The sequence below is a fragment of the Panthera leo genome, chromosome D1 (assembly GCF_018350215.1).
Source record: "Panthera leo isolate Ple1 chromosome D1, P.leo_Ple1_pat1.1, whole genome shotgun sequence".
NCBI classification, from domain to species: Eukaryota; Metazoa; Chordata; class Mammalia; order Carnivora; family Felidae; genus Panthera; species Panthera leo.
The window spans coordinates 115,218,463-115,240,734 of NC_056688.1; the positions used below are offsets into that span (position 1 = coordinate 115,218,463).

At 53.7% G+C, this 22,272-nt stretch overlaps 1 protein-coding gene and 1 long non-coding RNA gene across 2 annotated transcripts; one reads left to right on the forward strand and one right to left on the reverse strand.

The window, feature by feature from the left end:
* Positions 1-633: 633 nt before the first annotated feature.
* On the reverse strand, positions 634-7,050 carry NLRP6 (NLR family pyrin domain containing 6; the record flags this gene model as incomplete). Its single annotated transcript, XM_042907240.1, has 7 exons — positions 634-1,521; positions 1,993-2,160; positions 2,255-2,425; positions 3,563-3,655; positions 4,471-6,217; positions 6,449-6,487; positions 6,762-7,050. Coding segments are annotated over 7 exons (2,616 nt in total), but the record flags the coding sequence as incomplete, so codon positions are not given.
* Positions 7,051-7,069: 19 nt separating this feature from the next.
* Positions 7,070-8,942, forward strand: LOC122200984. The gene is made up of 3 exons (XR_006194029.1): positions 7,070-7,200; positions 8,144-8,273; positions 8,687-8,942. It is a non-coding gene; the product is annotated as an uncharacterized LOC122200984 (long non-coding RNA).
* The last annotated feature ends 13,330 nt before the right edge of the window (positions 8,943-22,272 follow it).

Consider the following 22,272-nt stretch of genomic DNA (forward strand, 5'->3'; position numbering starts at 1 on the left):
GACACTCCTCTTCATGGCTTTCGTACTGTTCCTTTGCCGGGAACACTTTCCTTCGAGGTACCCTCAGGGCTTGATGCCTCACTTCCGTCCTGTCCTGTCCTGTCCTGTCCGTAAGAGATCCCTCCCTTGTAACGGGAAACCCTTGGCTCCACGGTCTCCTCCCACTTTGCCCTGCTTTGCTTTCCTCCAAGCATTTGTTGGTGGCCGTCTATACCTGTTTACTATCTGTCTTCCCGCCAGTTTCAGGAAGGCAGGGATTTTTGTCTGTTTTGTGGAATGAATGACTGGACTTGAACTATGATTATGGAAGGAAATTTCCCCCTAGAAGTGAAGGGGCTGACTCCCATGCTTCTTTCCCACCTGGACTGGGGTCCCAGGAGCTGGCTTAGCCCCGCACCGTTGAGCAGAGAAGACCTGAAGATTCAGGGCCTGTCTGCTTCTCGCCCTGTCCATCAAAGACAGGCCTCACCTCAGAGCTCCCTGTAGTAGGCTGTAGCCCTGAGTCTCAGTTTCCTCATCTGGGAAATGGGGAACACAACCCCACCCCACACAGATGGATTGGGGACCAAAGGAAAGATTGTGAGCACCTGTTAGGATGCTTGGCCGCATGCAACACAAATCAACACCAAAGAATCCAAAGGAGAATGTATTATCAGCACATGGACGTGGGGACAGGCTGCTTGCTGCCCCTTCCACCACAGCTCCTACCTGGAGTCCAGTCTGCTGTGGTCTCCCCCCTCCCCTGGTCTCCATCTCTGAAGACCTGGGCAGTAAATGGACACCACTGGGCTGGCACCACACAGCCTCGGGGATGGCTTCACTTCCGATGCCAAGACCCAAGTTCCTGGGGAGGAATAGTGACCTGCCTGCCTTTGGTCAGGGGTCAGCCTCTGCTTGATCCCTTGTGGCCAAGGGCAGAGTCGTGGGGCTGTGAGGCCCACAGTGCAGATGGGGATGGGGTCGGTGAAGGAGTTGCTCTGCACTGAGCACACCAGGTCAAGGCCAATACGTGGCAGAGACTTGATGACTGGGAGCTGTCAGCGTTATTGTTGCTGGGGGTATCTGCAGGGTGATGGCTAGGGGGCCCCAGGAGAGGTAGGTGGGTGGAGCAGCTGGTGGGGGGGTTGGGGTAAGAGGGCTCCCTGGGGGTAGAGAACAGAGACAGAACCCGTGCCCAGGGTACGGGGGGAGAGGCATGTCCTGGGACACCTGTCCCTGACCAGGTAAGGGACCATGTGTGTCCTTGCCTCTCACCTGCCTGCCCAGGGCCCCTCAGATTCAAAAGGGCTGCCCAGAGCAGAGAGCAGCATCCTCCTGCCCTTGGGATGAGGACATCTACTCCACAGGGCTGACTAGAGTCCTCCCCCTGGCATTCAGGGCCTCAGAGGACACAGGTGAATCCCGTGGGAGGCTTAGGGGTGACTTTCCAGCAGTGGGTGTGTGATGACCAGACCTGGCTTTGCCTTCTTCACCTCCCGCAGCTCCTGCAGTGACTGTGCGCTCAGCTTCACAGAGGTCAGACTGCAGCCATGTGTACAGGACAGAAGTGGGAGTCGGTTGGGGAAGCTGAGGTCAGGGCTGGGGGGACAGTGACAGGAGAGCAGTGTGGGGGCAGCGACGGGGCTGTTAGCCTGGGCTGTGCCAAAGGCACGCAGTGACAGAGGTGGTTAGTCGGGGGTGTCAGAGGTTGGGGAAAGAGGTTAGGCGGTGGGGGCCAGAGCCCTTGGGGGAGTAAAAAGGTGTTGGGATCGTTGGCCCAGACTTGCCATGGGCCCCAGATGACAGATGGACATTTGGTCTGGCAAAATGGTTGAAGCCGAGGGCTGGGGCTGGGACTTTTTGGAGCATGGGTCTCCAGGGGCTGGGTTGGAGTGTGGTCACTCGGGGAGCCCCGGGAGGAGTTACTCTTCAGGGTCTAGGGGACATCCCCAGGCACCCAGCCCAATCGTTGAGAGGCTGAGTCCCCATCCCCCTTTCTGCCCCTGTGTCTACCTGAGGGTCTGTAGGCGGCATCCTGACTGCTGTAGGACTCTACACAGGTAGGTTACCATGGGTTCCGGCAGCTGGCAGTCACTTAGATCCAGGGTGGTCAACGCGGAGCTCTGGCTGAGCGCGCCGATGAGGTAATGAAGCGCCTCCTGGAGGGTGGGCTGCTGCACCCTGGGGGGGGACGGCCACCCTCAGAGGCTACTGCCAACCGCTCCCCTACCGTACCGTGTCCCTCCCCCTCGCCCCCACCAGGCCAGGCCCTCACCTGAGCTTCCGCACCCGGCACTGGGGCCAGGCCAGGCCCTCACTCAGCACCCGCAGGCCGGCCTCGCTGAGCCCGTTTTGCAGGAGGCCCAGCTCAGTCAGGGCGGGGGCCGCCCGCAGGGCCTCAGAGAGGTCTCGGCAGACAGAGTCAGACAGTTTGCAGCGGCACAGCCTGTGGTCAAGAGCACATGTGTCTGTCTTCAGTCCCCTCGGCCGCTTTACTGTCCCCACCTCTGCAAACTGCCCGCTCCTTGGGCGGCTGAGGCTCTGTCTGGAGAGGCGCTGGCTCGACAGGAAGTTTCCCCTGTCCTTTGTTACCCACCACACGTGTCCCTGGGGAGCCTCGGCCACATGTGCCTGTGCATGCTGGACTGCACTCCACTTTTCCTCAGGGCACTATTCTCTACCAGCTGTTGGATGAGCCAATGCGGATCTTACTGTCAGCGTGTTTAACTGCACGCAGCTGAGCATCGGGTTAAGGTGGCCATGGTTTATTCATCCAGCTGGTCCCTAACAATGGGGAAGTGGGTGTTGTTTCCACCTTTGCTGCCATTATAAATACTGCTGTGATGAACACCACGCATTCAGTTTAGCGGCAGCACTGATGGGCCAAACGCACCGATCACCTTCTTGGCTCCCAATGTTTATCTTCAGGTTGCTGGAACATCACACCAAGCGAGGTGACCGTGTCACCGTGGCCATAGGCTGTGCCCCTCTCACTGTGCCCCACCAGTACGGACTCCTACAATTTCTCTTACCTTCTGCTTACTTGGTGATAAGGTCACATACTCAGTGTTGTGCACCCACTGCTACATTAACTCTCATACCAACCCTCTGATGCGGAACCTTCCGTTCCATAGAGGAGGAAACAAGTTCAGACAGACTGACTTGCCCAAGGGCTCGGAGGCAGGCAGCCTGGACTTCAGAGCCTGTGCCCTCAACACCTCCCTCCACTGCTTGTAAGAGCCCAGAGGAACTGCCCATCATTTCCCAGTAGCAACTAGTAGCCTTCCTTCAGAAGGAAAATTTATTCTGGTCTTCTTTACCTTCCCACCCCCAGAACACTCAGCAGCACCATGCTTCGCACTCTAACGGGGCCAAACCCTCCTTCCTAGCCCCGGGCCACACCGCCTCCTCGCTCCTCTGCGCTACGTGGGCAGAGCCCATTGGCCCCAGCACAGAACTCCAGAGGCCACAGGCTCTCAGCCTGTCCCCTCTGCCATGTCCAGACAGGGCTACCCCTCTGCCCCTGCCCAGAGTACCCTGCTCTGCATCCCTCCAGGGGGGCCGTGGGGGCCTGGTCACTCACGTCAGGCTGCTCAGACCGCAGTGTTGGTCAGTCATGGCCTCAAAGAGCGAACGCAGTGGAGAGGCCTGGGTTTTTTTCACGGTGGCTTGTGAACTGCCAGGAGAGAGAGCAAGGTGAAGCCCACTTGTCCCCTTCCAGTCCCCACCTCTTTCCTGTGGCCCTGAGTGTCAGAGCTGCCTCCGCTCTCCACCTCAAGCTGAGCCGGGACCCCTCCGCCCTCTTTGCTCCAAACCCAGAGTGAAACCACTCATCTGTGGCCCCGTGCAGCTCCCGCTGAAGCAGTCTGCCTGAGTCCAGTGGGGGGCATGTCACCCACATCCCCTGTGGGTCTGTATTGCACCTGCAGTGGGCATCCCCAGCCCCAGCCCATCAACGTCCTGACATTCATTATTTCAACAGATGCGGAGCTCTGGGTCAAGTGCTGGGTTGGAGTTAAGCACACAGAAGACTTAGCCCTGAAGGAGCTCAGGGTCTGGCGAAGGGTAGACATCATGGCATACGGTGGTCGGTGGGGCACTTCTGGGGCCAAAGGGGTCCCAGGCCAGCTGAGGGAGGCTGGGAAAGCATTGAGGATAGGCAGCCAACAGAGTGTTCTGGGTGCACGACACAGCAGGTGCAAAAGCTCAGGGCACAGCCGGAGTGGAGTATTCCATGCTAGGAGGTTTGCCCTGGATGTGGATGGCTGGGGGTTGGCATGGCAGGACAGGGGGGGGAAGATGGACCATAGGGAGCCGCCTTGCAAGGGGGTGGGCATGACCAGCCCTGAAGTCCTGCTCTCCTCTGGGGGGACAGGCTTCCCCTGCTCAGACGGAGACTCGCGGGTGCACCGGCACACGCGCCCCCCTGCCCCCGCCCCGCCCCCTCCCCCCGGGCCTGGGAACCAGGACAGTCTTGCCCTGTAGACTCACGAGCTGCCGCCCAGGCTGCCGTGCAGTCGTTTCATCAGGTTCTTCTTCTTTTTCTTCTCGTGTGTGGGGGCCAGTCCACAGCTAACCAGCCGCAGGGCCTGCCCCTCGGGGCAGCACCTTATGCAGTAGCTCAGGACCACCACATCCATGCGGCTCAAGCACACCCGCTCCAGCGCCAGCTCAGGGAGGCCACGCAGGGCCTGGCTCACAAAGGCGCCCTCCTGAGTCTCGTACAGGCAGTACAGCAGCTCCAGCGCGTAGTTGAGCTCGCCCTCCTCCTCTTCCAGCTCCTCCCTGCCCTCCGGCGCTTCCGTCTCTTGGGTCCCCTCCGGTGCCGCCCTCTGGTGGCCCTGGTCCTGCACCCACCGCAGGACGTCCTGCTTCACGCGCTCTGAAACCACGCAGCCGAAGTGGCGCTCGATGTCGCGCATCCGCTCTGTGTTCAGCAGCCCGAAGAGGAAGCGCGTGGTGAGCGCGAGGTGGCCGCGCAGCTCGGCGTTGCCCCGCAGAAGCGCCCCGACGCTGTCAGCCGGTGCCCGGTCTCCCTTGTCATCCAGCAGGTAGGACAGCGCGGCGAAGAATTCCTGGAAGCTCTGGTCCATGAACTGGTAGGTGACCTCGGTCTCCAGCACGCCCGGCAGCTCTTTCTTGCTGAGAAACAGCCTCTGGATTTTAGAGCCGCGAAGTTGCAGTCTTTCCAGGTCCTTCTCGGCGAACTGCGCCCTGTGCCCGAGGAGGCCTTCGCGGGCCAGGCGGCACAGCTTCCGCAGCTCGCCCTGCACCTGGGGCCCGTCGGCGGCGGGCGCCGAGCTCAGGAAGCTGGCGACGAAGAACAGGTACACGGACGTGGTGGTCTTGGAGGTGCGCGACAGGTCCTGGCCGAGGTCGAGCTGCTGGCGCAGAACCGTGCACACGATCCAGCACACGAAGGGCACGAAGCACAGCGCGAACAGCGTCTCGTTCTCCTTCACCGAGCGGTAGGCCTGCTCCGCCAGCCACTCCTCCCGGAAGAACTTGTGGAAGTACTTCTTCTTGTCTTTGTCGGAGAAGCCGCACACCTCGGCGCACTGCGGCGAGCACAGGCGGCTCTGCAGCCTCCCGGGGGCCGTGGCGCGGGCGGTCACCAGCAGGCGGGCCCCGGGCAGCAGCGTCTTGCCCATCAGCCCGCTCAGCACCCGCGCGCCCTCCGCCTCCTCGAAGGGGTCGGTGCAGGGCGCCGCGTCGGCGGGCGCGGGCGGGGGCAGCTCGTCCGCGCCGTCCAGGATGAAGAGCAGGCGCTCGGCGCGGGCGAGCATGAGCCGCACGGGGGCGCTGCGTCCCGGGCACTGGTCGAGGATCAGGCCGGCCAGGCTGCACGTGCCCGGGCGCTCCAGCAGCTCGCGGCAGGGCAGGAAGAAGGCGAAGTCCACCTGGCCGTGGTACAGCTTGCCCGCCGCCCAGTCGTACAGGATTTTCTTGGCCGCCATGGTCTTGCCGATGCCCGCCGGGCCCTGCAGCAGCACCGTCAGAGGCCGCTGGCCCTCTCCGTCGCGGCCGAACAGGCGGTTGAAGGTGTGCGTGTCGGAGCGCCGCGCGCGCTGTGTCTCCCGCTCGTCCGCGGGCCCCAGCGCCCCGTCCACCGACGCGGCGCCTTCGCGCGCGATGAGCAGTTTGGTGAAGCGCTTGTTGATCTTCACGGAGCGCGCGTTCCTCTCCTTCACCTTGGCATGCTGCTGCAGGACGTGCTCTCTGTACTTCTTCTTGTACTCTGGCGGCGGGGGGGGGGGGGGGGGGGCGTGTCAGCTGACCCTCGCCCGCCGCCCCAACCCCCTGGGCTCAGGTCTCAGCGCCCCCCCCCCTCCTCCCCCCAGCCAGCCTTGCCACACAACTCTCCCCCGGGACCGGCCGTCGGGAATCTCTGAGCGGTGTAAAGGACCCTCGTGCTGCAAACCTGGGGGTCACCCCCCACCCCCGCCCCCGCCCGCCGACAGAGACCTACCGGACACGGAGAGCAGCGAGGAGGAGCTGGGGCCGAGCCCTGGAAGGGAGAGCTGTGGTGAGGCCCTGCCGAATGTGCAGGGGGCTGGGGAGGGGGGCGCAGTAGGGAGTTGGGGCTACCCCTCAAGAGCGCCCCGGATCCGAGCCCTGGGGCCCCTGGATGTGTGGGTGGCGTGCTCTCGGGCGCGGGGGAGGGGGGCGCGCCGGGACTTTTCTGGGGAAGCGGGAAGGATGGCGGCCGAGGCCCAGACTCTGCCTCCGGCGGGAGCGAACGGAGGCGCGGGGACCCTGGCGACCCTCCACCCCGCGCTCACGCTTCAGCCGGTCCTCCTTGAGCTGCTCCGCCACGTCGCGGATGTCAGCCCTCTTCAGAGTCTTTCGGGTCACGTCCAGCGCAGGCTCCGGCCCGTAGAATTGGATCAGCTCCTCCGCGAGGTTCAGCGCGTCCGCGCCCTCCAGCCGCCCCCACGGGATGCTGCGGCCGTCCTGCGGCGTGTCCCGCAGCTTGTGGCGGAAGCGCTTCAGGTGCTCCTGGCTCAGGTTCTCGAGCGCGCCGTGGAGCAGCTCTCGGGCTGTGGCTGCACGGAACTCCGCGCTGGGCGCGGTCGGGCGGGGTCAGCACGTCTGCGGCGACGGTGATCCCGGCCTTGCCCCGCCGCCCCCCACAGCCTCGGCCCGGGCGTCGGGGCACCCACGACGGGCAAAGGCTCAGATGAGCCCCCATCTCCCCAGCTGACTCCAGGCCAACGTTTGGTAGCACCCAGCCGGGAGAGAAGTTCTTCCCTCCCAGGACCTCGGTCGGGGGCGGGGGCGGGGGCGGGGGGGGGGGGCAGTGTGGGGGCGGGCGGTGCTCTGCCCCAAGGCTTTGCCTCTGACGGCGCTGCCCCTGGTTGTGATAGAGGTCACTGGGGGCAGGCGCTGGCCACCGCTGACCCAAGCGCTGGGGGACCGCCTGCCCGCCCTGCACCCTCCTTCCTGTGTTCTTCCACACACCTGGCCAGGCCGGCTCAAAAGCCTAAGATGAGGGTGCCTACAAGGGCCTGTGCTCTGCCCTTTCCTCCCTTCTTTCCCTTCCCTTCCTTGGGAGCCTGGGCGGAGAGCCACACTCACCACCCACACCGCCCACTCTGCGAGCCTGAGTTCCCCATCACACCCATCTCACTGCACCCTTTGGTGGCCCAGGCTGGGCACCTTGCACCAGGGGCCGAGTCTGAGTCCCTGGTGGGGAACAGACACCAAGGGTGCCTTCTGTGTGAATAGAGTCCCTAGAATCCTGAGCCTGGGAGATACTGGGGGAAAGCTGTGGATCAGCTGTGTGAAGCCCCAGGGAGTGGGCAGAATGAGGTGAGGCCCCCACAGGCTGGGGCCAGCCGCTTCCCCTGTGACCACCCTGAAAGCCAGCACTCACCCGGACTGGAAGTCCTCTGGCTGGTCCATGGAGTCTGGTCCTTAGGACTGGCACTTAGGGGCAGGTGTGGGGATCAGAGAGGTTATTTATCTCTCCCTAGGTTGATTAGAGCCGTGTTCTAGGGGACCTGTCCAGCCCCACCCATGCCCCAGACCCGAGTGGCCTAGCTCAGCCAGCGCCCAGATGTCAGTCCACCAGTCACCAAGCTCCCAGACTCGGCACTGGACGCACTCCCCCTTTAAGAGTTCTGCGTGCTGACCTTTGATTTTCCTCTAATCCTTGTTTCAGTTGGTGTTCTCTGAGAACCCATAGGGCGTGGCAGTGAGGCACAGCTGTGAGCAGGTGCCTGCAGAGTAGGGTGGATGGTGTGAAGAAAGGGGCTGGCTCAGAACTAGGCCTTCAGCTTGAAGGCCTCAAGGTAGGTTAAATTCTGAAGGCAGGAGTGAGGAAGGGCTTCTTAGATAGAAGGGACACTGGGAACGAGGGAGGGACTTGCACAATGTTATCGGAAAGGAAGCTGTCATGGGGGAAAGGGAAGAGTTGTGTGGCTTCCCAAACCTGGCTTGAGCAGGCTGATGGGAAGAGGTTTGGAGGTGAGGAGTGTGTGTGTGTGTGTGTGTCTGGGTCTGTCTATGTGGCCACTTTATACTGTGTTTGAGTGAATGTATCTGTGGTCAGCTGAATAATAGGCCCCAAAGATATCAGGCCGTAACCCCCGGAATCTGTGAGGGTCCCCTCACGTGCCAAAAGCAGCTTTGCAGATTGAACTCGGGGGCTAGAGATGGGACGATCGTCCTGGGTTACCCAGGTGGGCTGTAAATGTCATCTCAGGTGTCACACGATAGAGGCGGAGGGAGATTTGGCCCAGGAGAAGGCAACGTGACTGTGAAGCAAGATGCTAGACTGCTGGCTTGGACGTTGGAGGAAGACGCCATGAGCCTAGGAGCGCCAGGAACAGAGCACTGGAGGCTGGAAATGCGAGGTGAGGACACACCCTCTAGAGCCTCCACAGGGAGTGTGGCTGAACCAACACAGGGAACTCAGCCCAGTGACACTGATTTTGGACTTCTGAACTCTGGAGCTGTGAGAGAATAAATGTGTGTTGTTTTAAGCCACCAACTTTGTGGTATCTTGTTAGAGCAGTCATAGAAAATGAACACAGTATCTCTCTGAGCATTTCTGTGAAACTGTCTGCAAGAACAGGTGTTCTGGAATATTCACTGCCTTCCACCCATTGTTTTTAATTAAAAAAAATGTTTAATGTTTATTTCTGGTGGGGGGGGGGAGAGAGAGAGGCAGAGGGCAAGTGGAGGAGGGTAGAGAGAGAGACAGAATCTGAAACAGGCTCCAGGCTCTGAGCTGTCAGCACAGAGCCTGACGCAGGGCTCGAACTCAAGAACCACAAGATCATGACCTGAGTCGAAGTCAGACACGTAACCAACCAAGCCACGCCTTAAAATTTTTTTTTTTAATGTTTATTTGCCGTAAGCCATCCCTGTGTTCAGTCCTGCTTCCACAGGAGCCTTGAGAGCTGCTCCCTGGGGAGAGAGCCCAGAGTCCTGGGAGCCTCTATTGCCCTGCCCCCTCCACCAGGAGGGGACCCACAGAGGCGCCCATTTAGCCCTAACTTTTTTTTGTTGTTGTTGTCTATTTAAGACAAATAGATCCCACGTCTCCATGAGGAGGGCTCAGGCTTTCAGAGGTATGGATCTGTTTAGCCACACTCACACCTTCCCCAGGTAACCCCCTCCCTCTCTTCTACTCCCTGAATTCCCCCCTTGACTGCCCTCCACACCAGGCAGCTGCCTGGACAGGGCAAGGTTGGCAGCAGAGAGGCTGGAGGGGCTGCCGCCAGCACACGACGGTGGCACTTTGTGCTTTTAAAGGATGTTTGTGAACATGAATACATCTCACTGTTCCCACAGAGCCAGAGAGGTGGGGCCAGTGTCCAGGCTTTCTGTGTTGAAGCAGCCTCAACCGGGTCCAGCCCAAAGCAGGGACAAGACCCTCACTCCGGACCATGGTGTGGGTAACACCCAGCAAAGCAGAGGAGTGGACTGGGTCTCCTGGGGGTCAGGGTCCTGGGAACAAGCCCTTAGCAGAGTTCGGCCTCAGCTCTGGGAGAGGTTGGGGTGTGCGTGTGTGACTGTCGTGAGTTCTGTATGGGGTCCCAGCTCCCTTGACCTGCTGGCTCCTGACTTAGCTTCTGCAGCGTGCTGGGATTCTGCACAGGCAAAACAACAGCAGATGTGGGCGTGTCCAGGCTTGCCTGTGGACAGACTGTGGGCCCTGCACAGCTCGGTGGGCATTGCAGGGCCCTGGGTTGCAGCCTCACGGGCAAAGACCCCAGTGTGCCCCTCGTGGACGCCTCACTGAGCCCCACTCCAACCCTGAGGCACTGCATACACGTTCCTCCAGGCAGAGAGAGATGTCCCACATCGGCCCATGCTGTGTTTCCCCTAAATGCACATTCACTGTCCCTCTCCACAGTATAATTTCTCAAAAGCAAGTTCTCTACAACTGCACTATCTCCTTTTCATTATTACTTCAGACAGAAAGTGTCACCATCAAGAGCACAATCTCCTAGCCAGGCTGTCGGGATCAAATCCTGCTTCCACCGTCCAATAGCTGGGTGACCTTGGACACTACTTAACCTCTCTGTGCTTCCGTTTCCTCATCTGTAGAATGGCATGGTAAAGGCACGTCAGTGCTGAGGGCAGAGAGGAGAAAGCTGTAAGGCAGGTGCCTAGCCCATTCTAGGCACTGGCTATCACCACCTCTCAAGTTCTGTGGAAGGCCGCTCACAGTTTTCTGTGTCACCAAGAACATCCCAATTTCTAAATCCACTCCAGGTCTGACCGTGAACTCTTCCTTGAAAGGCATGCTCTTTTCCTTTTGTCAGAGGAACTGAGGGGGCATGTCAGACAGAGGGAGGGTGTGCATCTGCCATAACCAGCATGGGAGGGGCCCTGAGGCCGCTGATTTGGGGATGTCAAGGTCATCCCCATACCCTAAGATGGACCCTCCGTGAGTGCACTCTGTACCCCATAAACTCTCAGCCGCTGCTGATAACAGCCCTGGAAAAAGCTTTGATGATGGGAGCCAGTATCAGGGAGCCTTGCCACGAACTAAGCCACGGAAGTATGGGGATGAGGAGGGGACATTGGGAGCAGGTGTACGGGTGCAGGTGGGGGGTGGAGAAGGCCAAGAGAGAAAGGGAGAAGCAGGTGAGAAAAGGAGATACAGGTGGCAGCGTGGCCAGCAGTGATACTGGACTTATGTCACCCCAGCTTCAGCTGCTGAGCAGGGCCACTCCCAAGGGCACAAGTTTTGAAATCTTGAACAAGTAATTAAGACTGCATTGTGAAATTCCTCAAAGGTCTCTCGCACAGGGATTTTGCCACCCAGGAAACCTTTGATCATTTCTTCCTCACTCCCACATTTTGTCCTCACGGCAGCTGTGAACGAGGTCTCTCAGGAGTTGTCCACACTGCCCACTCCTTCGGGGCCTCCTGTCCCCTTAGTTCTCCTGCCTTTGAAAAGCCTCGCTCTAGAGCACTGGTGCCCTCAGCAGAATGCTTCCTCCTTCCCTGTTCTCAGCATTCCCCTTCATATCTTGACCTCAGAGAAAGAACCATTTCTGGAGGAATGGGTAAGATGAGGAAAAAATGAACCTATAGCTGACCCCCTCCTCTTGTGCCAACAAATTCGATAACTTGGATGAAATGGACAGATTCTTAGAAAGTCACAAACACACTGACTCAAAAGAAACAATCTGAATAGATCTACAAGAAGTAAAGAGATTGAATTAATAATATAGAAAAATTCCCATGAAGAGAAGGCCAGGCCCAGATGGCATCGCTAACGATTCTGTCAAATATTTAAAGCATTACTAACACTCCTTCACAAGCCCTAGCAGAACATGTAAATGAAAAGACTATCCCTCCCCCCCCAATAAGTAAAATAAGGAAAAGAAAAGAATACCTCCCAATCCATCCTGTGAGGCCATACTACTCTGATACCAAACCAGGCAAACACATCGCAAGAAAACTAAAAGACCAATATCCCTGATAAATATAGACACAAAAAAATCTCCAACAAACTCCTAGCAAATAGAACCATCAATGTATAAAAATAATTATGAACCGTGGCCAAGTGGAACTTACCCCAGTAGTGTAAGGTTGTCTTGACATTCCAAAGTCAATTAGCGTAACAGGGGAGTCCTCTCTGTACCCACCCAATAGGAGCTGGCCAGGTAGCCTGGATGGTTCTCACTCCCCTTTTGTCTGATGAGGGTTCTCATTGCAGTGAGTCTGTTCCTTTTATACCCTTGGATGCTGGGGGTTCTGGCGGTGGATGTCCTGTCTCTTAGCCTTCAGAAGGTCTGGTGGCTACGAGCTCAAGACCAAGGAGTCAGCAGGGCTGGTTTCTTCTAAGGCATTTCTCTCAGACTTGTAGGTGGTTGTAGGTGGTGGTCTTCTTCTAGGGTGTTCACAGGGTCTCCCATGTGCAAAATCCAATACAGATTTTAATACATCCTCACCTACTGAGGGAAGGAAGATATCCAGCCCCAGCCCTCTCTGGCCTTCCTGTCTCACTCAAAGAAGAATTTTGAAAGAAGGCAGAGGGGAAGAAAACACTCACCTTACCAAGAGAAGAACAAAGATATGAATTACATCAGATCTCTCTTAGAAATCATGCAAGCAAGAGGAGAGTGGAATGAAATATTTAAATTGTTGAAAGAAAAAAAAATCCACCTACCTAGAATTCTGTATCCAGTGACATTATATCTCAAAAGTGAGGGAGAAATAAAGACTTTCTCATATAAACAAAAATTGTGGAAATTTGTCACCAGAAGACCAGCCTTGAAAGAAATGTTAATAGAAGTTCTTTAGAGAGAAGAAAAAGGACGTGGGTCACAATTCAGCTCTACATAAAGAAATGAAGACGATTGGTGAAGGGACAAATGAAGGTAAAATAAAATATTTTATTTTTCTTATACTTAACTGATCTATCAGTTTATTCAAGATACCAATAGCAATATATTGGATGAATATAGCTCTTGAGTAAGGGAAATGTGTGATGGCAATGTTATAAGGGATGGGGGTGGGCCGGAATTAGGGATACCCTGTTGTAAGATACTTGCACTACTGGTGAAGTGGTATCGTGAAAATATATGAAAGCAGATTTAGATTAATTGTAAAGGTAAATTGCAAAATCTAGGGCCACCACAAAAGCATTTTAAAAGAGTATAATTGATATGCTAAAGGAAGAGAAAAATCAGAATAATATAAAAATACTCAAAACCTGAGAAGCCAGAAAGAGAGTGGAAGGAAAAAAGAACAAGAAAGAGAGACAAAGGCATCAAAATAGCAGACAGTCACAAAAATGGTAAATACGAATTCAACTATATCAATAATCAGTTTAAATGTAAATGACCTAAATGCCTATTAAAAGAGAGACTATCAGAGTAGACAAAAAACATGACCCAACCCTGTGTTGTCCACAAAAAAACCACATTAAATATAAAGACACAGATAGGTTAAAAGTAAAGGGAAAGAGAAAGACACACCAGGCTAACACTAATCAAAAGAAAACTGGGTGGGTGAAGGTGGCCAAAGGTACAAATTTCCAGTTATGAGATAAACAAGCACTAGGGGTATAATGTACAACACGGTGACTGCCACGAACACTTCTGGATGGCATATATAAAAAATGGTGAGAATAAATCCCTAAGAGATCTCATCACAAAGAAAAAGGTTTCTTTTCTTTTCTTTTTTCTTTTCTTCTTTTCTTTTCTTTTACTTTCTTTTCTTTTCCTTTTTTCTTTTCTTTTCTCTTTTCTTTCTTTCCTTTTTTCCCCCTTATTTTGTATGTACGTGAGATGATGGATCTTAACTAAACTTATGTGGTGATCATTTCACAATATGTGTAAATCAAATGATTATGCTGTACACCTTAAACATACAGTTTGTAAGTGTGTCAATTACATCTCAATAAAACTGAGAGAAAACTGGAGTAGTTTTATCAACTTAAGACAAAGCAGATTTTAGGACAAGGAAAATCATCAGAGATAAAGAGGGACATACATAATGATAAAAGGGTTAATTCTCCAAGTAAACATAGCAATCCTTGATGGGTAGGCACCTAACAAGAGTGTCAGATACCTGAGGAAGAAACTAATGAATTTCAGGAGAAATAGATGAATCCGGTTTTACATTTGGAAACTTCAACACCCCTCTCTCAGAAACGGACAGACCCATAGTTGGACTCAACACCATCAATCAACTGGATATAGTAGACATCTATTGACTACTTCCACCACCACCAACAGAACACACATTCTCCTCAAGCTCATGTGAAACATTCATCAAGATAGACCACATTCTGGGCCATAAAACATGCCTTAACGGAATGAAAATAGCAATCAATAACAGAAGGTTATCCATAAAATCTCCAAATATTTGGAAATTAAACAACACACTGCCCAATAACACAGTGGTCAAACAAGAAGTCTTAAGAGAGTGTTTAAAATATTGCTGCCTAAATGAAAATGAAAAAAAAAAAACTTATTAAAATTTGCAAGATTCATCTAAATCCATGCTTAGAGGAAAATTTATAGCATTGCATGCATATGTTAGAAAAGAAAAATGTGGGGCGCCTGGGTGGCGCAGTTGGTTAAGCGTCCGACTTCAGCCAGGTCACGATCTTGCGGTCTGTGAGTTCGAGCCCCGCGTCAGGCTCTGGGCTGATGGCTCGGAGCCTGGAGCCTGTTTCCGATTCTGTGTCTCCCTCTCTCTCTGCCCCTCCCCCGTTCATGCTCTGTGTCTCTCTGTCCCAAAAATAAATAAAAAAAACGTTGAAAAAAAATTAAAAAAAGAAAAGAAAAGAAAAGAAAAATGTTCCAAAATCAATAATATAAGCTGCTACCCGAGAAAATAGAAAAAGAAAAGCAAATTAGATGCCAGGTAAGCAGAAAAAAAAAAAGAAATAGTAAAAATTAGAGCAGAAATCAATGAAACTGAAAGTAGGAAGTTAGTAGGAAAAAAAATCAAAGAATGAAAAGCTATTTCTTAGAAAAGGTCAATAAAACTCATAAGCCTCTAGTAAGACTAACCAGGAAGAAAAAGAGAGATAATGTACAAATTATTAATATCAGAAATAAAAAAGCGCCATCACTACAGATCCTATGGACATTAAAAGGATAATAAAGGAATATTATGAACAGCTCTATGCTCACAAATTTGCCATTTTAGATAAAATGGATCAATTCCTTGAAAGACACAATATACCAGAACTCACACAAGGAGAAGTAGATAGTATGACTATGTGTGTATCTACTAAAAAAGTTGAATCACAAATTAATAATGTTCCAAAACAGAAAGTGCAAGGCCCAGATGTGTTCACTGGTGATCTATTAAACATTTAAAGAGGAAATGATAACAGGTCTACAATCTCTTCCAGATAATACAAGCAGAGGGAATACTTCCTAGCTCATACTATGAAGCCAGCATTGTTTTAATACCAAGACCAGACAAAGACATTACAAAAAATATTTTTTTGAACAAATCTCTCATGGACATAGATGCAAAAATCTTCAACTAAATATTATCAAATTTAATCCAACATGTGTAAAATTAATTATACACCACAAGCAAGTAAGATTTACCCACATACGCAAGGCTGATTTAGTATTAAAAAATCAATTAGTGTAATCTATTACATCAACAGGCTAAGAAAGAAAAATCACATCATCATGTCACATCATCAAATACGGAAAAAATATCTGATAAAACCCAACACCAATTCATGAGAAAAAGTTTCAGCAAACTAGGAATACAGGGGAACTTCCTCACTTAATAAAAAAAGATCTGCCAAAAACCCTACCACTGATATCATACTTAATGGTAAGAAAGCAGATGCTTTCCCTCTAAGACTGGGAATGAGACAAGGAAACTCTCTTTCACCACTCCTGATCAACCAAGGAAGTCTTAGCTTATGCAATAAGACCACAAAAGAAAATAAGGGTATACAGATTGGGAAGGAAGAAATATACTCTTTTTTTCCCCCACACATGACATTATTATGTAGAAAATTCCAAAGATTAAAAAAACTCCTGGACCTTGTAAGCAATTATTGTGAGGTTTCAGGATGCAAGGTTAATATATATGAGGCACTTGCTTTCCTATACACCGGCAATGAACAATTGGAATTCGAAATTAAAACATAACATTTACATTAGTACCAAAAAAGGTAAACTACTTAGGTATAAATCTAACAAAATATGTACAAGATCTGTAGGAGTTGAAAGATTACGTGCACACAAAAGCTGCACACAGATGTTTATAGCATCTTTGTTCATAATTGCCCAAACTCGGAAGTATTTGTTCTTCAACAGGTTAATGAATAAACAAACACTGGGACATCCACACAATCGAGTGTTGATCAGTGATAAAAAGAAACAAGATATCAAGCCATAAAAAGACATGGGGGAACCTTCAAGGGTATTTCTAAGTGAAAAAAGTCAGTCTGAAAAGGCTACATATTATGACTTCAACTCTGTGACATTCTAGGAAAGGCAGAGCTATGGAGACAGTAAAAAGACCAGTGGTTGCCAGGAGTTGGGGGGAGGGAGGGATGAATAGGAGGGAACAGATTTTTATGGTGCGTGACACTATCGTGGTAGACACATGACATTATGCATTTATCCAAACCCACAGAATCTTCAGCCAAGAGTGAACCATAGGGGCACCTGGGTGGCTCAGTCAGTTAAGCATCCGACTCTTGATTTTGGCTCAGGTCATGATCTCATGTTACAACATGGAGGTGCCTTGAAAACATGTTGCTCAGTGAAAGAATCCAGACACAGAATGACAAGTATTGTATGATTCTACTTGTACGAAGTGTCCAGAACAGGCAAACCCACAGAGATAAGAAGTAGATTAGAGGTGGCCAGGGGCTAGGGGAGACTGGGAGTGACTGCTAATGGGTAAGGGGCTTCTTTTTGGAGCAATGGAATGTTCTAGAATGGACTGTGGTGATGCTTGCACAACTCTATGAATATACTAAAGACCACTGGATTATATACACGTTAAATGGGTGAATTTTATGGTATATAAATTCTATGTCACTGAAGAAGTTTTAAAAACATTAATTCCAGTTTGCAACCTCATAAGGGGTCTTCTAAGCAGCCTTCGTTTGGTGAGCACATGTGGTGTGGGTGAGCCTGGCTCTGCACCCCGTCAGCTCAGGGTGATGGATCCCAACAAGGCCTGAGCAGTGAGTGGCAGGGCTGCCCCCTCCCACAGCCACCTTAAAGGACCATGTCACCACAAGCCCGTGGGAAGTGAGAGAAACATGAGGGCACGTCCCCTCCCTCCAAGGGGGAGGCCAGGGTTTGCACGTGTCACTGCCACTCACTCTCTGGGCCACTTTCTCGCGGGGCCACACTCAGCTATAGGGGAGTTTGCGCCATGCGCCCGGCCTAAATCTCATGACTGAAGACACTCCAGCCTGAGTTTGTTCTCCCAAAAAGTTATGATTCCAACCCACTATTCCCCTCGTGTAATCCAGGGACTGCTATGGCCCACCCTGGGTGAACTGCCTCCAGAACCAGCAGCTGGTCGTGCTGGTGCTGGTGTTCCCTGGCTCAGGTGCAGGACGATTTCAGGTCGAGGTGCCTCGGGTTATCTAAGTTAGGTTCAATTCTCCAAGAATCTCCTAACAAGACCCACATTCATCTGAATAGCCTCATGATTCAGGGCTCACACCCAGTCCAGAAACCATCAGTTCAGCCTGGAAGCCTCCAAGAAACAGTGTTGTTCCATGTTTCGGCTTCTCCGGAGGAGCAACACAAGGGTTTATGCCCATCACTGAGCAACCTTTTTCTTGAAGAAACTCTTTGGGTAATTTCTCTCTCTGCCTGAAGTTCTAAGCTCAGGGCAGTAGCTGAAAATTCCCCTCTGGTCCTCTCTCCTCCACTCTCCTGTCCGAGGCCCCCAGAACCCGTTCTGTCCCGTTCACTTCTGCAGCCCCTCCCTCCCTCCTCTCACTGCCCCCTCCCCTGCATGCTGACACCCACACTCCTTCCCTGCTAGGTCTCTCTGTCCTTCGACTACATTTCTCTTGAGGGGCGGCACAGAAGCCCCAGCATCACCACACCTCCAGACGCCCCTCCCAGCAACCTTTCCCACACAATTGACCTCCTGGAGCCCCAAAGGGAGTCAGATGTGGCAGGCCCTGCCAGCTGCTGGCTCAAGACCCATTCTGCCCTTCTTCCCCACCAACAGAGCCCCACTTTATGTGGGCGAGTCACGACAGTGTGAATGTGCTTAGTGCCACTGAGCTGGGTGAAGACGGTACTTTTTACGTTGTGTGTATTTTATCACAGTTTAGTGAGACAAAGAAAGTGAATGTATCTATCATCCGATTAATTATTAGCACATTCTCCCAGATGGGTCAGGAAACATGGTCTCTGTTGATCTGGGAAGGGCTGTTAGCAGGTCCTTGAGAATAGCAATGTTATCTCTCCTTGGCAGAATGGGGCCCATAAAATGTTATCAGGTTTTTCACCCACTGACCCTTACCACCTTCAGAGAGCAGGTGTCTGCCAGGTGCCTGCCCCAGACCCGCCCCGCGCCCACAACCCCCCTCCCCCCCATCAGAGCCTGGGCTGGTCAGAACCCTGGAATCCTCCCCAGGCCTAATTAATCATTGCCTTGCTGACAGCTAGTGGGGCGCCTTCCACCAGCCTGGGGGCTCCCAACCTTTGGCCACAGCACCCCCCTCGGGGAGGGAAAGGCAGCTTTCTACTCTTGCCTGGCTCCCAGTTTCCTGCTGCTCTCTGCTGGCGGAGAGGTCTTGCCCTCTGTGGGCCTTCTGTGGGCAGGGTTTGGTGGCGAGTGGAGGGTTATGGATGGGGTACAGCTTTCTTATGAAAGGTGGCCTGGACCCACAGTTCTAGGGGACAGACCCCACTTCGTTGCCTCACCAGAGGGATGAGAGGGGGTGCCCACCTTTGCCAAGAGAACAGGAAGCCTGGCAGAAGCAAAGAGCTGGGTGACCCCTGAAACATAGAGGCAAGAACCCCTTCCTTGAGAGCTTTCATGGCTGCTGAGGCCATGGAGGGGGTAGACACAGGGAAGTTCCTGGGGCTTAGCTGCTGCACGTGGGGAGCCCACCCAAGGCCTCCTCCTATCGCAGACCCGTGAGGGGCCCCTGCCCCCACCTAAGGATTACATGCTGCCTGCGGTGAAGGGCGGATGGCTCACCCCCTCCTCTCCCACGACAAGACCCACTATGTGACTCGCGCAAGCACACAGACAGCGGATAGAGGTACAGCACTCTCTGCCTCCTCTGCTCAAATGACACTCCCCAGAGGCCACAGGCCCCTCCTGCCAGGAGGGTCTGGCTCTCCCAAGTCGGGGTCAGAATCTCAGGGAAAGGGGACATGTGCAGTTTGAAGAAGCTATGTCAACATTTCACCATGCTATTCATAACAGGGGAAAACCACCCATGTGGCAAACCCCAGAAAGTGAAGCTTGACATAACGCTTGTGGCTTGTGGGGGCGAATGGCAGGAAAACACTCCCCTAGAAGCTGTCACTGCTCCCAGTTGACACCTGCCATGACAGGGGCATGACAGGGGCATGACAGGGGCATGTCTTCTCCTCAGGAGCTTGGTGGAGGTGGGGGACAGTCCCCAGAAGCCCTCCCCGAACCCTCAGCAGCCACCCTATAGCACAGCTGGGCCTGTCTGCTGTCCCACACCCACCTCCTTGCTTCTCTCTTCTCCCAAATAGCCCAGCTCTGAACTTGTGCATCACAGCACATCACCTGCCACCCTATTTCCAGGGTCCACTAATCTCAGGCCCTTCTCCTTTGTTTCTTTGACATTTTAACTGCTGGATCACTGTCTTCTCAAATTCACTCCTGTGTAGCTTTTGTTATTTCAAAGTCAATGCACACCATCCTTCCAGTGCCTTTTCCTCCACCATTTTGGCCTCTCTTCCCACGGTCCCATCTCTGGCCCTCAGCCCTCAGGCCCCTGGCAACCTTCAGACTGAACCCACAGCTGCTCCCACAGCCCCTCCCCCACCCCCCAACCCGGTCCCCACAACCCTCACAATGCACCCCTCACCCCCCCACCTTTTCACAACCCTCACAATACCCCCCATCCCCACGGCCCTCCCCCTGCCCTCCCCCCATCCCCAGGTGGCTCCTCCCAGCCCTGTCCCCACTGCCAGTTCACTCCCCATGGACTACTTCACCTACCAGGACCTCCGTGCCATGAATCCTATGCCACTGTCCCTTGCCCCTCGTGTTCCCTGCCCCCCACGCTCACACCCCACGACAGTCCTGGACCTCTTCTCCCATGGTTCTCATTCGGCAAAACTGTAACTGACCCCACGTCTGGCCAGTGCCACTGAGCACCCGGCAATTATTGAAAAGTAATCTAGTTTAAAGCTCTGATAGACCCACTCACCGTAGTGACCAGGAGCCTTGAGGGTCACAAAGCTCACTTCGTGGCTCACTGGCCCCTGGCTCCTCACCTGTGCTGACCCTGTGCACCTGCGACCCTCACCTGCTGTGGTGGTCACATCCCCACCTGCCCCAGGGCTGGGCTCCCGCAGCCTTTCTGACCCCCTTGCTCTTCTGGGTCACCCGCTAGCAGGCAGATGCTCTGCTGATTCGCTCCTCCCCCTGCTGCAAACACCCCCTCCCCCCCGCACCCCCCCTGCACCCCAGTCTCTAGGCGGAGCTTCTGTGTACCTCCCCGCCACCTCCCCAGGCTCGCCCCCCTTCCGCTTTGTGCCCTCTCCCCTGGCTGCCCCTCCCCACTTTCACTCCTCAGACCCCCACCCAGATTCGTGCCTTTAAACCACCCCCCCAGGTGAGTTTCCGCCCAAACTCCACCCTCTCTCCTAAACTCCAACCTCAGCCCACCCCCGCGTCCCGCAATTTCAGTCGTGTCCCAAAGCGAATTCGGAGTCTTCCTCCCAAAGTGTGCTTCACCTGTAACCCTCGCCATCTCAGATGTTCCGGTCGCTGGGCCAGAGCCCCGGCTTCGCCCTGGACCCCTCTCAGTGTCCAACCCATCGTGACGTTCTGTCGGTTCCAGGACCCCCCCCCCCCCCCCGCCCGACCCCCACGCTGCCCTTCCTAACTCCAGCGGCCTGTTGCCGGAGCCCCCGCACACCAGCCACAGTGGGCTCGTGAAAGCCCACGTGAGGTCACACCCTTCGGCGTGGTCCCCCACGTGCCCCAGAATGGAATCTACGGGCGCCTCCGCGGACCTGCGCGCTGCAGTCCCACCCGAGCGGGCCTCTCAGACGGGGACGCGCGCTCGCCCCCCCCCCCCCCCCCCCCCCCGCCTCCGCTTCCTTCCGCCTTGGCTCACGCGCCCGTTCTCAGTGACCAAACCCTGCCTGCGGGCCGGCCCTGGTCACTGGCGCTGTCCCCCACGTGTCCCCCACAGAGCGCACCCCCCTCTAGCACGCCGCATCCCTCAGTACTGCTGCAATCACTCCCGCTCGTCGCCCCGCGTCGGGACGGTGCGTCCCGCGCACGCGTGCTGAGCGCCTGGAACAGGGCCCGACACGCAGTAGGCGCGCACGCCGCGTGTCCGAGCGCGGGAGCGCGCACGCCGCGGCTTCCGGCAGGCGGAGGCCGCGGTCTACCGAGTTGGCGGCTGTCGCTTTCGCTTTCGCGGCTCGTCCCCGTGTGTCTGTGACCTGCAGCTCGGTCCTTCTCAGAGCTGATTAGTCCTCCATTGCTGGGTGTGACTTGCTGGTATTTTCCGGAGAATTTTCGTGTCTATGTTCATGGGAGAGATTTGCCTGTGCTTTTTAAGTTTTTAAATCAATGTCCTTGTCAAGTTGGATGAACAAGGATGTGTTTGCTTCACTAAAAACAATGGTTTTTGCATTCTCTGGGAAAGTTTGTGCAAGGTTAGTACTATTTCTTTCCCAGAAGTTTGGCAAAATTCACCAGTGAATTGGACTGGGGCTTGAGTTTTCCTTGCGCTAAGGTTTAGGTAGAATTCACTGGTGAAGCCATTGGAACCTTAAAATTGTTCTTATTTTTCTTCTGTTGGTATGTTTCCTCGCTACTCACTGTGTTGAGAATTTTTATCTCAAGTGGGTGTTAAATTTTGTCAAGTGCTTCTTCTGCATTTGTTGAGATAATCATATAATTTTTATCTTTCATTTTGTTAAAGTGGTGCACCATACTGCTTATTTTGGATGGTGAACCACCATGGCAGCCCTGGAATAAATCCCACTTGGTCGTGGTGTTCGGCCCTTTTAACGTATTGTTGACTTTGGTTTGCTAATACTTTCTTAGCATTTATGTTTTGAAGGATTTAGGCTTCTGTGTTCATCATTTTTCATTATGGAAATTGATTATTTGTGTCTTCTT